The following is an 18,444-nucleotide window of genomic DNA, read 5'->3' on the forward strand; positions in this document are numbered from 1 at the left end:
TGTGCAATCATAAACATTTTGTTTTACTTAATCTCACTCATTTTAAAGTGTGAAGCCAGTGAAAATGTACTAAATAACTTCTTCCTATGTACCCCTGTTCTATACATGGTGATTTCAGTCATTTTGCATTGTCTTGTGATTCTGTTCTAGTGATTAGCAGGTCAATCTGTCAATCCCTAAGAAAATAATATTTTTTATCACTATTTCTGCAAGTTGACCTTTAGATGGTCCCCTTACTAAAGCTAAAATAAGGACTCGAGCTCAGGAGCTTCAACTTGCCTTGGAAGAGTTAACAATTGGACTAACGGTTTTCATGGTAAAAAATAACTTGGACGGGTGTGATTAAGGAGGAAACTGAGAACTGCTAGGGAAGTGATGACTCCAGACTATATGTGGGAACTGAAAGAAAACGCTGTAATGTAATATCCTGTTGATTTCTTATGTTCTTTATGTTGTCCTTTGGTGCTTATATGATTCAGCTTGTGTGCAGACCCTGCCTTAGCTCTGTGAGCCCATAAACAAGTATGACAGTGCGATCACACTCATGTACAAGTACACAATTTGAACAAGGCGATGGTTCCACGTTGCCTCTCACCATAATTTCGTATTCACTGTAATTGTGCACTGTACAAATTTGACATTCATATGGAAAACATGTGGCACCCTGCCTTGCTAAGAGGAGCCAGTGCTTCAGCTTTAGAAATGGTCATGTAGCAGTTTAAATTTTATATATTGATCCACTCATTCCGTATTTCTAGTCCAGATGGGGAATGGGGGTATCCAAACACCTGTAGCCCCTGCACTTCAATGTGCCTGTCAGTCAAAAAACAGCAGCCACCTTGTGTCCACAATCTTAACGATGTAATTAGCTCCCATAAGCTAACCTGGAAGTTCAGCTGTGCTTCATTTGTTCACATTCAATTGTATTTCTTCAGGATCGTTGGATGAAGCAGAACTTGTCAATCAAGGCTATATATAACAAGCAGCAGCTCTCGTTATCGCTTAGTGAAACTGCATTTGACAGCAGATAAGAAGCGGTCTGCTCACCCAGACTGCTCATTTTAAAGGAAATGTGTGAACAAAAATACATTCTACTTATTTGGAAAAGGACACTAGCTTATTGATGCTTAATCTTTTAAATACTGTATACAGTTTGTGTTTTAACATAAAAATGGCAATTTGGTGCAATACTACTTTTCCACGAGTGCATGATTTATCAATTCAGTTTAAATAAGACAGGATTCTCTATTGTTTGTTGGTAAAATGTATAGTACATGGAAAATGGGTTTGAAAAATAAATTTTGTTTCATTGAACTTGAAGGTAAGGTGAGAGGAACTACATTTATTTGCGAAAATTTGTTTTGAACACATGCATTTTTGTGAAAGATTAAAAAAAAGACTTAAAAAACAGCATTATTCTTTTAGAGTTAAACACAGAGGAAACGTGGCCTTTTTCTTCAGAAATTGCTATTTGTTTTTCAGTTTCCCTACTTCCGTAAAAAGTGCTTGAGGATTTTCAGCTGCTGTTTACTGGGGGCCCCTTTTGGCTGGGGCCCCCGAGACACTGTCCCTGCAGCCCCAGCCTAGATACATCCCTCACTTAGAGTTTGCCATAAATCTATCTGTAGTACATAAAAATACTGCTCATGTGTGCCAAAATACGGCGTATTTAAAGTTGCGTATATATCTTATGCTTATTTTTCCTATGTCAGGGAGATATAATTTGCCTGCACTTTGGTACTTTTTTCATTACACACTGTATGCTTGCTGTAAAATGCGCTTTGTGGTTCCATTCTAATAGTCTATTGGCCTTTCATCATCATCATCATTTGTTTATATAGAGCCACTAATTCCACAGCACTGTACCATTCACATCAGTCCCTGCCCCATTGGAGCTTACAGTCTAAATTTCCTAACACACACACAGACCGAGAGAGAGAGAGACTAGGGTCAATTTTGATAGAAGCCAATTAACCAACCAGTATGTTTTTTGGAGTGTGGGAGGAAACCGGAGCACCCGGAAGAAACCCACGCTAACGCAGGGAGAACATACAAACTCCACACAGATAAGGCCATGGTCGGGAATCGAACTCATGATCCCAGAGCTGTGAGGCAGAAGTGCTAACCACTAAGGCCTTTGCCTTGGCAATGCCAATTCATAAGGAATATGCAGTGCCAAACATGCAGTAAGAAAGCAGCAACATACAACATAGCATTAGAAAAAGATCAAATAATCTAATATTGAAGCTCAATATTGCTTCATGTGCTAGATGAAGTTGTCAGTTAAGATTGGAAGGTGACAGATTGATCAGGCATTCTAGTAGGTGCAAAAGAAAAGATGGCCTGAGCCTCTTTGGCTTACTAATGAGAAATTAACAGTAAAAAACAAAAGCTCCCTTCTGCTTTTTACAGACATTTAGATAAATCCTTATATGATGTTTTAAAGATACCGATGTAGTTCACAAAACTGAAAAAGGGCTCGCAAAGGCTACTGATCGAAATATTGATGGTTTAGAAAACAAAAGTTATTACATGGCAAAACATACCAGCTTAAATCTGCTGGCGCTTCCAAATGACAGAGTAGAGCCTTGAAACAAAACTTCCCTGTAAATCTTGGCAAAGTCTGTGTAAGTGACCACTCCTCTCGTATACTTGGCATTGATCTTCAACTCTCTGAGTGTGGAATACAACAGGAAATGAACGTACAGTCCAGTGAAATCTCACTCTCTGTGTTCTCCAGTAAACACTAGGAAGGAAGTTTCTCCCAACAATATAAGCGGCGATGTATTCACCTTCTGGAATCCAAGAGAGCTTATTGTCTATGTGGTGTCAAACAATTCAGTGGAGATGTTTACAATTCTGTCTTTGGCTTTACAGAAGCTCCTAGAAACTTAAACATTTTGGATGGTGTGTCAATAACTTTTTCCAAATACAGTTCTTGTGAAGTGAGCATTGGCACTTCTACCAGAAGGAAAATATGACTCCCTTTTATACTTTTTTTTTTTTTTTTTAAATAACTGTCAAATATGCAATAACTTTTTGTATTTTTGAAGTGTTTTTGTTCACTGGATAATATATTAAATATATTTAATAACAGGTGATTAAATGTTTTTCTTTCAACCACTTATCTGGCTGTAATTGCTACCATTCAGTATGTATGTTTAATAGCCATTACAATTGTACCATTGTCCACTATAGCTCCACAGCTACAGATCTGCAGTTTCAGCTAGTAGGGTGGTGCACGACTGGGTAGGATGAAAAACTCATCCCTCGTCCTTCCTAACGCTTCCTTCACCAGCGCCCAGGAGCAGTCTGGGCTAGGGGGCATCTGACCCCCGGGGCCGGTTTCATAGTGGGCTACCTTGGACTGGGTCACTGGGCCACCTGCATTTTTTTCCTTTAAAATGTTCCTAAAAGGCTGCTGAGTCCAGTCTTACCCCCAGACTAAAATTTGCCAGTCCTCCCCTTCCAGCACCCGCAGGATGCGCCACCAACGCTGTTAAGAAAGCTTGGGAAAGTGATTTACTGAAAGGTATAGCATGAATGTATCACAAAACATATGTAATCACACTTTGTGTATGGGCAAAGTGCATTTATTGTAAACAGAGGATAAAGTGAAAGTAGGGAAACGTGCCACAACATGAATAACTACTTTCTTAAACTTATACTTTATTTCATAGCTGTTCTTAGTTTAATGTCTGTTTTAAACACAAACAGCTGTACTGATGTATAACCCTAGTGTATGATATCATAAACACATACACGGTGATTCTTAACTGAACTCTGTTGTTTATGAGGTTGCTTATGCCAACTTGTGGAGAAGTACTCATGATTTTTTCCCTCTTTTATTTTCAGCAAGTCCATGCGGCGGGCGTTTAAATGCCAAAGATGCTGGTTATATCACCTCACCTGGTTATCCGAATGACTACCCTTCCCATCAAAACTGCGAGTGGGTCATCAGTGCCCCAGAACCCAACCAGAAGATTGTGCTTAACTTCAATCCGCACTTTGAAATTGAAAAACACGATTGCAAGTAAGAGCTGATATTTCTCTATACGCCTGCTACAAGTGTGAAAGTGGAATTATTGGGACGTTTAAGGTCTCTGCTTCTAATTCAGTTATGTTTTAAATTAATAGGACACTAAAGTCACAGCAACAAATATATGCAAAATATATATTAGTGCGTGAGCCATGTTGATTGTAGTATCTGGCATATGCCGCATGATGTCATTACCCTATGGATTAAACTGAAGCCTTGTATAACCCACTGGGTTGAGGTTTCTTAAGTCCCAGCACTAAGCTATTGATTAGTATTGATCTCTTGTGCACACTGGAGACTTTCAGGCCCAGCACGAGATTTTCGATCCTACTACACGCGGTGCACTATTTATAAAGCATGTGCATTTTTCCAATCCTCAATACACAGATGAAGTCATCACCCAAATGCACCTTTTTAAAGGCTCCAGGGGGGGTATCAAACTTGCAGATCTAATTTACTTAACCCTTACATCACTTCAGAAAATGTCATGGGAACTAATACAGCTTACTACATAAATTCTGCTTAACCCTTCCTGGTGTGTCAAAAAGTTGCATAACTAGTAACAAAGGAGTTCGAAAAAGTGGTCGCATTAAGCTTTCTGAAATAAATAAGGGCTGGAAAACTGGCAGGGTATGAGTAAAATCCACTGTCTTCTGTAAATGAGTTCCCATGTTAGAATATCCGTGCATCTTAAATAATTGATGCCCTGACCCATATATGCCAGCTTGCATCTGTACATTTTGCTAAAATGCAGAAGTCCATGGTTACTAAGTAGCAAAGAGCTGTTAGGAAGACTGTTATTCGGGAATGGAGTGGGATGTGAAAGCCTAAATCTATAAAGCATTTATAGAACATCAATGGTGGGAAAAAAATTGACATTACATAATGCAGATAGATTATATCATTACATATTATTATATTACTTATTTAGTGTGTAAGATGGACCTTTGAGAGGGAGAACTAAATGGTTGGATAAATAAAGGTTGATATTGGAACATAAGTATTCACAAGTGTAATCAGGGTTCTTCTTTACATTGATTACAACAGATGTTCACTTTTTGGGCAATAAAAAATACGTAGGGAAGTGTTTAAAATTGTTGACACCAAGTCTGCCATTTTGCTTGGAAATGCCATGTATCATTAACCTTTGAGGTGCTAAAGTTACCAAGACAGACTAAATCTAAGTGCAAATTGTTATTTAACGCAAGGCTGCTTAAAAGGGCGTTAATGGATTTCCAGAATTAATGAGTGAGATTTACAGCACTAAAAAGGTGCTAAGCATGAAAATTCATATTGTAAAAATAGGATCATATGTGTGTACAGCTGGAGAGATAGAGCCAAATAATTGGTCTCCTTCAAATTCTTTATTGCTGCTATGTCGTTTTCTAAAAAACTCAAAAGTTAGAAATAGTAAAACATATTAATAATATCACTTAGCAATGTAATTGGTAAAGAAACGCATGTGCTCTTTATCAAATGAATGGGGAAATGTAGTCTATCGTTGAGTTATGCTAGGATAATGTGATCAACCACATTATTAAAATGATTTGCTACCTGCTAGGGAGGAAACAAACTTGGCAGCCTGATGTGCAACCTACAATTTTTTTTTCTTAACATGAGAGAAATGCACTTTTTGTTGCTAAGGAAACATGTATTCTCCAGTGTTTCAGTGAAACAGTGAAACAGTGTTTGTTAGATTTTTTTATATTGTTTGGCAGCACCATGTAAAAATGAGCAAATAACTTGATCTGACCAGTAGGTGGTGTTTTAATTGATGCCTATTGATTAAAGTGCATATTGGTGTTTATGGTTCATTAAAGTGCATTTGTTACCTACTCCCATGACTTCACTAGGGGGTCAGTGACATCATTGTGCCTTAATGATGTCACTGCTTCCTAGTGCCTCAGTGATTCTCTCTACTCTATTCCCATTAGCTGCATTCTCATATTTATTGGTTCAAGACAGAAAAAAGCTGCAAACAGCATGTGAAGCCAATGATTGCACTTAGATCTCTATCTGACAGATTCTGGTTTTATCAATTATTGTCTATTAGGTGGGTTTCACCATCTCAATGTTCCCACACAATACAAATTCTGTGCACCTGGAAGACATCGAACAGTTAAGAGAATAACTTAAAGGAAGATACATTTGCTGTAGGTATAATAATCATGGTCAGTGCAGTGACATTCAGTGCAGTTTGACCACTTCGGGGCCTATTTACTATGCCTCTGTGATAACTTACATTTTCTATCATTGCAGCCATAGAAAATCTTGATTCACCCCCAATTTAACGAAAAAAATTCGCTGTGGCAGCTAAGTGGCACTCAGCTCTTCAGCTGTAATGGCTGGCAGCGATAAGAGGACTGCTACCACTTCACCAGCCAGACTTTGGTGCCTGTGTGCATGCATGACCCAGAAATGGACTTTTAGTTCCACTTTACATAAAAAGAAGAAAAAAAAAAGTTTAAAATAGGGGAAAAAATATTATTTTGATATTATCATAAAAGGAGAAAATGCATAATTTGAATAATAAAGCGTTTTTTCTGGTACTGTACTCAGCTATTGCCATCCTGAGATGGCAGAAGTGAAGGGAGGACTGTGGTTGTACTTGTACCGCTGCTGTCCATAGTACATAGGCTTCCCTATGCTTTGTATGGGGAAGCTTTCATCACACAGACCCAACGATAGCGATCACCAGCGAAAGTTATCACCAGCAGGGAGGGTTTGGTAAATAGGGAGAAGCCCTATCTCTGGAGAAAACAGCCTTCTTCACCTGAGAAGTAGGTTTTCTCTTAATAATGAATAGGCCTATTAGGGGCCTATTTATTATAGTTTTTGTCATTAAATTCCATCGAAAATGGCCATTTTCAGGGGACCAACGCATATCTAGTAATATACAAATTTATTAACAGTGCACCTCGGTAGATATCATAGATATCTGCTGCTTTGATTTTTTTTTCAACATACATAGCAGTCCTCATAGATGTCTATGGGGACTGCTATGCACCGCAAGTATTGAAAATGCTTTTACACATATGGTAATGTACGCCAGCTCAGGCTAGTGTACATTACTGTATGTGTAATTTTTCAGTTCTGCTCTATGGGGAGCATTGCGGTGGAGAATTCTTCGGACCCCTCACCACATCTTACTGCTCTCCACTCCGGTCACTATCACAAAGGTGGTCACATCGCGATAGTGACCATAGAAAAGATAGGGGAGGGGTCTTTGCAGGAACAGCAGTCTTTCATGACTGCGGTTCCTGTTGAAGTGCTTTAATAAATACACATGATCTTTCAGTACTTATCTTTGCAATAAGGATTGAAAGGGATTGTATTAAAAATGCCCTGTTTAATAAAAATGCCCCTTAGTATGGAAAATGTACATGTCATTTTCCCTGTGGAGGGGAACTACAGAAAACTACAACAGTCGAGGGCTCTAAGTTCCAGGAAATTAACAGTGGAAAATGCTAAAGGATGAGTCTAGAGCGGCCACATGGTTTAGATTCTTTGTGTTTATACGGCTATATTTGATAGAAGGCAGCATATCGTGACATCTATAGATGTTTATGTGTATAGGCTTATAGCAAGCTTATGCCTGTACAGCCCCATGACAGCCCCAACAGGACAAGCTTAGATTTTCTTACACGTCTCGCGCACCAAATGAAAGTCAAAGCTACAATTAAGCAGATTCCGCTGGGGTTTGGGCTTGATGACTGGCAGCCACGTTGGCGATGCAATGTAAGCACAACATTTAGGATTGAATTGACCCTTACTGTATATTTATGGGATGTCAGTATCTGTCTCAAGGGTTTTGGTAGCTCACATTCTCTAAATTACACTTTGCTTTTAGGGAAATCTGTAGGGATGTGTGTTATCTAAACATCTCAAGCTGATCCTGTTTATGGCAGAGTCTCTATAAACTGCATTATCTGAACTTCCATCAGTGCTTTATTATAAATGCATTTAACCAGTTCTCTGCCGAGAGGACCTCCACGTTTATATCGTAGCTCTCCAAATGAAAACAAGAAAGATAAAACAGCACAATAGAAATGAAGAAATAAAAGGTGTTATTTTTCCAATGAAATTCTATTGTTGTCAGAAATGGTTGTGATTGAATGTCAGCACGTCTGTCAAGTAACCTTTGATATTTCATCTCATCGGAGACTGCTGGATGAGTGAGTTAATGGGCACTGTTTGTGTGTGACTAGGCATGGACACTGACATTTCTGCCATTGTCCAGACCGTGAGCTTGTATCAAAGGCTGAAAACCCTGGAGCTTCCCCCCCTCCCTGTATCATTGAGCACTGGAAGATGTTTGGACTTCTAATAAAGTATTGTAGGAAGTAATTGATTCCTTACGGTCAGAGAATTCTTCTGCCTTGAGGGTCATTGAGGCTGAACGGAAAGCAATGGAAGGTGAGAATTGCCTGTAAGCATGCATGAATGGGATTACAGACTAAGCGAGTAAAGTCAGAAGCAAGAAGGAGTATGGAGAGATCCAGTAAGCTAGCAATACAGGCAGTAACCTAAAACTGGAGCAACATGTTGATGCACATTGAAGATCAAAGGGCAAAGAGGACATTTTCTTAGAAACCCAGCTTCTAAGATGCATTTGGACTGAGAATCTAGTTCCAATGTAAAGACTTAAAATTATATTGGACTATTTTGGAAATTAGCCCCATGTACTTTCTGCCTTCCTTGCCTCATTTCTGAACTTGATGTTGAGTCTAATGGGCGAGTGATTAAATAAAGCTTTGGCATTGGGGTACCTCTTTGGTAAGTTAGCTCTCAATTTAAAAACACATTTTGTACTATAGATTTAGGAAATAGGTTGCTGCTCCCAGTCCCGGAGGACAAAAACTCAATACTCAGTACACTCCTCTATAGCCATCCTGAAATGATAATAATTAGAGAATTCCGGTCATATAGGTACTGCAGGAATCCTTGTGAAATAGAGATCTGGCAGAGTTATTATCCCACAATGTATTGTGAGAAGTCCTAAATCTGATGAAAACACCGTTATTCCGCATATCTTTCATTCTTACACAGGAATAGTTATAGTCTGACTGTGACTGCATCTATCTATCCCCAACTTGCATTTACCAATCACCAAAAACAATAGAACAATATAATAGCAGGCCTTAAACATTTGTCAGCATCTATTCAGTGACCATTTTCTGAAAGCGGTGAAGTAGGTGGCACTGCTTCTTCTAATCATCTTTTGGCTGATTTAAGGCCCTCTCCTTTGATGCAAAGGGATGTTCCAAAGCTGGTGCTCTGAATTAAAAACTGTAATTAAGCATACAGTATTTATAGAGATGATTTTAGGGACAGAAATAAGCTTTAATTAAAGTGTATAATGTCTGAATGACAGTTCTCAGAAAACCCGAAATTAACTACAGACTACATTCCGTTCGCAGCTCCCAGCATTTAAGAAGTATTCCTTTGTTGGCCCATACATTGCAGTCATTGCAAACATTCAGCATGACACAGATATAGAATGTCTTGCCTGGAGAAATCTACCCTTGGAACAGGCAATGAGAGGATCCTGCTCTGGTCACAGTGTGATAGCTAGCAGTGATGGGCGCTATAAAAGAGTTAAATAATGTGGTTACATGATAGCTGTTTATCCATCGATATAATCATTTTTACATTCTAACTTGTCATGTGCAATGTGTTTCATTCAGGAGTTTTTCTCTCTTTATCTCTCTTCCTCCCTGTCTCTGGCACTAGCTGATAAGAAATAATATCAGAGAGCCCTGAATTTAAAGCTGAAACAGGAAGAATTCTGCCTGTCTCTACTTGTCCCACTTTCCTGTAACTGAAATGTTTGAAATGAATATATCTATATGTTATTAAGTTAAATGTATGTGTGCATATAAATTACACCTATTTGTTTGTTTATGTTTGGAGTGGGTTCTATGTCAGTTCTGTGTAATCACATGCTGGGGTGAGATCTATCCGGTGATACCAGGAAACTGGCACCAAAATTGGTTTAATACCTGATAATGATCTGATTGAAATCTATCAGATCATTATCAGACTTGGTGGAAAATGTGGATGGCTGAGGACTGGTACTGGCCTTTGTTCATCTTCTGACGGTACCAGTGAGCCCAACTGAAGCAGGAAATGTCGCCAGCCTAATATTACATCACACAAGTATAATATGGTCAATGGCATGAAGTACGAAAACTAATATCTTTTTAATATGAGCATTGCTCACCTAGATAATGAAAGCATAAGATATGGCTATAGAATGACACATTACTATGCTTTCATAATACATATTAAAAGGGTGTGACTGTAGCCTTAGAAGCCACACAAATGCTATGGGGTCCTTTGCATGCAGGACATAACCCAAAGGAAAACATTTACCTTTATGAACCTGTTTGATCTGATTGCATGCCTGATGCCTCCCAACATTTGGGTAGGCAGCAACAGGAGGGTGGCGTGCCCACGTCATGATAGAGACATGGCCACGCTACCCCGGGGGCATGGTCACCCCCTCGGGGGCATGCCTAGTGCTTTTGAAGCACTTGGCGACTCTGTTCTACCCTCCCCTCCAAACACCTTCATTGCCATGTGTACCAGTATGCCCGGCACCTGTTCACCCCTTCCCTGCCATGCAGAGCAGCTGTAAGCAGAATACTTCTCAACTTTCCAAAGCTGTACCAATCGGGATGGTGGGACAGAGGCCTCAAATCGGGACTGTACCACCTAAATCAGGATGGTTGGGTGGTATATGATTGCATATTCATGTATTTAATCAATTATCACTGACAACTACATGTCAGACTGCTGAAGATGTAATTAGTGCATGGTGGCTGGTTTTGACTTTCTCAAGGTTTTTGTTATGTTGCCTAGTAACTTCTAGCTAAATAATCACTGCTGGATTAGTGTCTAATTTATTGCTGAGTAACAATAACAACATTAGTGATAAAAGATTCAGCCGTAAGATCATTTGTTAGTGTGTTGCTGGTAGATATATGTTGGGTGTTTGTCTATACTGGGTTGTCTTAGCAGTGAGCGGTCATGGGGACATTGCAGGTTGCACATAGAACTGGATTGAGCATGTTCACATGGTCAGGAAAAATTGTGAAAGCGGGAGAGGAAAAAAGCTGGCTGTAACCCATAGCAACCAAGAAGTTGCATATTTTCACTTTCTAAACACTACTTAACAAGTCACAGCTAGAATCCCTTGCACTGCCACTGTCCTTGTTAAATAGGCTTTATCATGCTTTGTGCAGGGAAGCTTTTGCCGGATGCCCCAGGTGAAGGCTACCTTAGCGATATCTAGCGCATACTTGCCAACTTTTTAAATCTCTACCCCGGGAGATCGGAGTACAGATCATGTGACAGAGGGTAGGAGGGGGCGTGATGATGTCATTATGTCACTATAGCGCCGCTCCTACAATAAAATACAAAAATTCACGGTATTGAATACAGGGGCGGGGCTTCATGATGTGAATAAGCCCCATCGGTATTTTACAGGGTCCGGGAGGTTTGCCTACTCTTCCCGGGAGTCTGGGAGGACTTCCTGAAATTTGTGAGCCTCCTGGAAATTCTGGGAGAGTAGGCAAGTTGATCTAGCGATAGTCATCATTAGGTGGATGTGTGTTACCACCCACTGATCGTTATTTAATACGATACAATTTAGCAGAAGATTTTTTTTTTTAGCTGTTTTAATCTGGGATAAAATCTAATATCTGGGATAAAAGCCCATTATAACGCCAACCAAAAACACAAAGATCAGCTTCTTTACTAGGCCACTTTCTTCTGTCTTAGTAAAGATATTGTAGGGTTAACAATTACAGACTTTAACCACAATGTTAACATTATTTGTGGGATCTGTTTATGCATGTGTGTTTTTATTTACATTAGGCCATACAAGTTTACAAGGCCCTTAGAGAAAGAGCACAAGATGATTAATTTCTTTATTGTATTTAACTGTATTTATTTTTTAAAAAAGTGTTTAATTCATGACGCAGCTTCGGTAGGCCTCTACCTTAAAGAGCTTACGATCTGTATTTATAAATACGCAGCTGTCAGTGCTGTTGGATATTTTCTTTACCATGGGGGGAAAAAAAAGCAAACAAAAAACATTTTGTTGGCAGCCCTCTAAATCTAGCATACATATTACAGGGTGACATTCTGCAGATGTTCTAGAGCTAGCAAGCAATAGAGTCATACAATAAAATACTGTGACTGTGCAGTGTATAATAACCGTGACATATTTTTATACATTTATGCGCATGTTCACTTGCAGACTGTAAAATAACATTTAAAAGTGCCATGGATGGATACACTGTGCAGCTTAACATCTTATTTTCATGCCCGAGGCGCACGTACAAGTGGGGAGAGGAATATTCCCACAATGTTTGAGCTGTCTAGCAGATCACTCATCTTCCTGGAGATTGCTTAGAAGATAGCTGCTGAGTGAAAGGAACCCACAGTCACAGGGCACAGCACAGCTCTGTCATCTGCAATACGGCTGCAGTCACATCTCCATTCCTATGCAAAGGAGCAGACTCTTTCTGGGTGTAGGGTTTCTCCTGCCCACCCTTACTGAGGAAGAGCTGTTCAGTTGTCTTACAAGACATTGTCATTGTAAACAAACAGCAACAGAGGCCAGGGAGTGATTGAGAAAGACACTTAACAAGGTGTAACCGTGTCATTCTCAGCAGTGATGATGTAGGAAGGGATGTGGACATAGTTTACTTGTCAGAGGATTTAACCCCTGCTCCCACATCAGGTTAGAGATAGATTGTGTGGTTAACTCCTGTAATTCAAATCTGTACCTCTGCAGCATAACACTTCATGTATTATTCAGCACTAAAGAATGTCTATAGATCATTTTCTTTGTGAGCACAAAGTAAATATTTAGCAGAGCATTCAATATCTAATTAAATCTAGATTACTGTACATAGAGGTCTACATATATATTATTCATTAAACATTTTTTTTTTTGGTCTGGATTTATTCTGTATATTTGCCAATGTCAACTGACAAGAGCAGCCATAGAGACGTCAGGAAGGTTTGAAATGCAGGTAGGTCTCTAGAACATAAGTATATTGAAGGGAAATAGGTATATAGACATCATAGTGCTCTATATACAACCAATTAATTAACTGCTCATTTCCCAGGTGACCTTAACTTATAAACACCTGCAAAATACCCCAAATGCCATGTTTGGTTTATACTACTATTCTTCAGGCCACAAAATAGAGTTAAGACAGAGGGGCAAATTTATCAAGCTGCGGGTTTGAAAAAGTGGAGATGTTGCCTATAGCGACCAATCAGATTCTAGTTAGCATTTATTTAGTACATTCTTCAAAATGATAACTAGAATCTGATTGGTTGCTATAGGCAAAATCTCCACTTTTTCAAACCCGCAGCTTGATAAATTTACCCCAGAGGGCTCTATCTACTAATTTAGTCCAGTGTACTGCGATAGACAGCATTATGTACCATATGTATTATTTAGTATCATAGGAGTGTATTAAATCTAACCTACCTTGCTTTGCAAATTGGATAGCCTGGCAGTCCCCATATTATGGGATCTGGATTCAGCATCATCAAATGGGTTATGCTAGGAAAAATCTGTGATTTCTTCTGAACCCTTTGTAAATAATGCGATGAGATGCGATAGCCAGTTAATAAACTTGCGTACAACTGCAGAGACTGGCTTGGCAAAGTGGTAAGTGAACTTTGCTCCAGGTTAGTATTGCCTTTGTGATAATTTTTGATACAGGTGACAAGTGACATTTTTATCTCCGCGGTAAGCAATGATAAAAATCATACTTATGTCTGCTATGCGGTGAATAATAGGTCTCTATAGCCTCACACAGCACAACTTTTCCCTAACAGAACACTTACTGGCATGTGGACCCCTACAAGCTGAAACATTGCACTCTGTACTAATACAGTGTGCTCTATCTATAGTATAGATATAGCCTGCTGTCATTATATTATTATATATCAATCCTGAAGTGACCTCCTAGACATTGTTCAGGGAATGTTATTAGTTAGGAAATGCTCACTGAGCATTCTGTTGAAATGCTCAGTGATAAAAGGAAAGACATCCAAACGATATCAAAGACAAAAATGCAGCAGTTTGTACAGCTCTTTCCTGCACTGGTTCCAGCATGACACTCAATGTAAAACATATGTCTTTGGAAGTATAAAAGTGAATGTTTCCAGAAAGACTTTCTGTGATCAACACCAGTGTTTGGAAGGTTTGGAAGCTAAACATACTGTTCGTGTGACTGGGAGAGCTTTCACGGCTGATGATGTGAGCATTTGGGACTGATGTGAATGAGTTCTCTGTACAGCGCTGCGGAATTAGTGGCGCTATATAAATAAATGATGATGATGATTTGTACAAAGGCTTGTGGATATTTTATAGGGCAGCTGGTGTGATTAGCTGGCTATGTGTATGCACACAAAACATGGGCCTTTACCCACTGGCATCACTAGACCATACTGGCCTACTTTCAGTAGGCGACGTCCGGGAGAGGGGCGTCACTAATGGGCGGGAGGGGCAAGGCGCCTCGAATCGCGTCATTTTGGCACCGCCCACACAAGTAAAATTACATTTTGTCGTGGGGTGGGGCCAAAATGACGCGATTCTCGGTGAATCGCGTAATTTTAACAACGGAATTTCGGGATGCGGGAGAAATGCCAGCTCTCGTAGGAGTCCGGGAGACTGACCCGAATTTCGGGAGTCTCCCGGACTTTCCGGGAGAGTTGGCAAGTATGCACTAGACATGCTTTATACCCATTAGCATTTGTGGATGGGAGCGTTTGAATTTTCAATCCTTCCTGCTCCATGTGCTTGCACAGTACCCCCCCCCCCCCCCCATTGACCAACCCAAGTACAAGCACTCGTTAACTACCGCATGTGAAATGCATTGACAGCGGGTAAGTATATGTGTTGCTGGTAGGTAACGACAAATCAATTTTTTCAATCATGATTCTAACACTGCATATTATCTGGCTGACAAAAAATGTGAGTCTGATAAGAGGTTGTAAGAAGAGGATGTGAAACTGCGGCTCGCTTAAGATCTAAAAATGTAAATATTTATGTCTTCAATGATGTCTAAACATTTTGCTCAACCATTAAGTTTCATTCCACCTTGAGAGGAGTGAAAATATTATCAACTGCTCTGTATGTTCTAATATATATTTTTTTCATTACACAGATATGATTTCATTGAAATCCGAGATGGAGATAGTGAGTCAGCGGAATTGCTAGGGAAACACTGTGGTAACATTGCTCCATCTACAATCACCTCGTCCGGTTCACACATCTACATCCGTTTTATCTCCGATTATGCACGTCAAGGTGCTGGGTTTTCACTACGTTATGAGATCTTCAAGACAGGTCAGTTTTATAAAAATAAACTCTTTGTGCTAACTGTGTTAATAAAGATAATTACTGATGTCTGATCACCACTACTCACACTAATGTACACTAAACATTTCTCCACACAGTTCTTTGCACACTCCAACGAAACTCATTTAGCAAATATTGATCAACCTCTCAGCTCCTTTAAAGGTTCATTAGCAACTGTGGTGTCTTGTGCTTTACAGCCACAATTATTGTAATCTTCCACATGAGACCTATTTTTTTAAATGGTTTTATCCGTTTGACAGAGTAAAAGTGAACTTTGACCATTAATATTGTTAAAATATGTAGTTTGCTTTAAAAAGAAACTACAAGTTCTTGGAAATTGGGGATACTTTGCTATGAGTAAATAAAACCATTACAATCATTTCTTACAAAATGCTATTGTGCTTACCTAACCAATACATCACTTTGTAAAAAGTGCATCATCTTTCGTTTAGTCTAGCGTTGTATCACTCTTCCAGAAAGACTGCTTTGATTAAAATTGATGCACATGTTTAATCAATAGCTGTTTATGACTACTTATGCCTTCATCCTAGCCTTAAATAAGTCTGCAACTGATCAGCTGAGTATTCTCTTAGATCAGTGCAGATCATTAGGACATTCCACTTTATTGCTTTTCCAATCAGGTGATGATTCTAGTGATGCATTGAAGTCAAGGGCAAAGTGTTGAAGGTCAATTGAGTTTTCTAACCTGAGACCCACAGCCTCCTCTCTCCTGCCCACTTTTGTCTATTAATCATTACAGGGGCAGCTTGAAGCATACTTATTCCTCCTAACAAAGCTGTTGGCTAGTAGGCTTTGAACGGGTTCATTGCTGAGTTAGTATATGTTATTTGCAATGTGTGTATATACACATACAAGCCTTGGTAGGCAGTCTTAAGATATATACACTTTTGATACGCTATAAAGAGTATTTTACAAATGGTTCAAGATTAATACTCTAGATTGCCAATGCGTTTTTTCTGACATATGGCAAAGGGAAAATAAATAGCGATGGTTTGGAAATCATCTTATAATCATTTGTAAAATTTGAGCTTAAAAATAATAGCACACATGTTTCATATTCAAATTGATTGGACATCTGCAAGAGGATTGAGTGCCTGAAAAGCAAGTGAGCACAGAGAGAAGGGACGCACTGTACAAGCAGACCTTGGGGAGGTAGACAGACAAGCAGAGAAAAATGAGAACACATATCTCCCACTTTTAGATTTCCCTAATCAGGACAGTGTGCACACGCCTCTTCTCGATGGAGCGTGGTAGGGGAGGAATGGTCCCCCATATAGTGTGACCATGTCTCTTTGGGCATTCCACATTTCCTGGGGGGCATGCCCAGCACTTCTGAAATGCTGTGTCACCCTCTTGTACCTTCCCCTCCCCTTTAAACACCCCTAGATTGAAGGAGCACCTGACAGTGGGGCAAACATCCCAATTGTCTTCTTAAATTGGGACTACCATGGTTACATTAGGACAGTTGGGAGGTGTGATTAAGCAACAATAAAGTGACAACTAACAGGGCCAGATTTAGATGTTTGGGGTCCCAAGGCAAGTTAATTGAGGAAACCCCCCACCGCATATTTTTACATGATTCTATGACAACCTATAAATGTGTGACCAAGCAGATCACTAGGAAGCCCCAGGCTCTCTACATATGGTTTCTTATTGGTCTGCACAGTCAACCCCCCATCTTGCAGCCAACTATTGTTGCCATTTTTGTGGCAGGAAACCAATTAGTTTGTAGAATTGTTGCTCTGCCTACAATCCAGCTCTGACTCAAGGGCAAGAGAGATGAAAGCAAGAAAGCAGGCTAAGCAGGAGAGACTGTAAAAAGAAAAACTTTAATTCAGACCCAAACTCAGCTTCAGGTCTACAATACATCCACTTCAACCCTGCAAAAGAAAGTGTAAGTTTGCGTTTTCTGAGAAGTGTCTTATGTACAGGAACCAAGTGCAGACAATGTTGGCAAATGGTGAGTAAACTACCTAAGATCATTTACACCTCATAGCCAGTACTGACTGTGTTGTAGACTAGCTGGGCTGGAGCGGCAGGGAGGCATCTGACCCCAGGCCGGGCACATAGTAGGCTACCTTGGGCTGGGTCACTGGGCCACTTGCATTTATTCCCCTTTAAAATGTTACTAATAGGCTGCTGAGTTGAGTCATGCTCCCCAGGCTACAATTTGCCAGCCCTCCCCTGATTGTAGACAGGTTGGTGCATGCTCAGTTGTGTATAACCATAGTGTACAATGGAGGAATAAAATGAACATTAGGAATAATGTCTTCAGTGTGCAGGGTTGACCTTATCAGAATACAGCACTATATAGCGAATCTGCGGGACATGTGGAGTCTGGAGTAGAGTGACACGCTGCAGCATCTAAATTGTCACATTGACATCTTCTAGCTAAATGTCTCCATTCATGTCACAAATGGGATATAAATGGACAGGAACATGAAGAATGATATTGTCCAAAATGTAAAATAACAGGTTACACTGCACAATTTGCTAAGCTCAGAAACAGACAGTGAGATTGCAACGTTAAGGGAAAATGTTGAACACTTCAGTGAAACCTAATGTGCCTGTATACACTGTATACAGACTGCCACAAATTCATTTTTCCAAAGATTTGCTGAGGGAACTGGGGTTAAGTGGAGATTGTGCCCTGTTTGTGCATGCGCAATGTAAAGTCATCTGCGACATTGTTCTTTCTGTAAGTCAACTGGTCAGTGTTCCTGGGGGACTCTGCTGTGCAACAGGGACGGGGGGGTCAAAGAGGAAGTGACAAAGACTGTCTCTGCTATGCTTTAAAAGAGGCTATTCAGCACTTCTTACAATCAAAATCATTCTCACTAAAGATGGATGCACTAATTGCTTTTTGTAAGACAACTGTGTACACATATTGTGTATGGAATAAAGAAGTCACTAGCATATTGTGGGGCATTGTTCAGTTGATGGTTTGGTAATTCTTTACTCCCTTTCTGCTGAAAGGAGAATCTAAGCC

General features: G+C 39.8%; 1 protein-coding gene across 2 annotated transcripts in view; it reads left to right on the top strand.

Moving 5' to 3' along the window:
• NRP2 (neuropilin 2) overlaps positions 1-18,444 on the top strand; it is a 114,952-nt gene that overhangs the window by 25,624 nt on the left and 70,884 nt on the right. For both annotated transcript variants that reach the window (XM_075180197.1, XM_075180198.1), the window contains exons 2-3: positions 3,856-4,033; positions 15,241-15,422. In XM_075180197.1, the coding sequence (XP_075036298.1) occupies positions 3,856-4,033; positions 15,241-15,422 (360 nt within the window). The remainder of the gene's footprint in view (positions 1-3,855; positions 4,034-15,240; positions 15,423-18,444) is intronic.

Source organism: Mixophyes fleayi, chromosome 7 (assembly GCF_038048845.1).
Source record: "Mixophyes fleayi isolate aMixFle1 chromosome 7, aMixFle1.hap1, whole genome shotgun sequence".
Lineage (NCBI taxonomy): Eukaryota > Metazoa > Chordata > Amphibia > Anura > Limnodynastidae > Mixophyes > Mixophyes fleayi.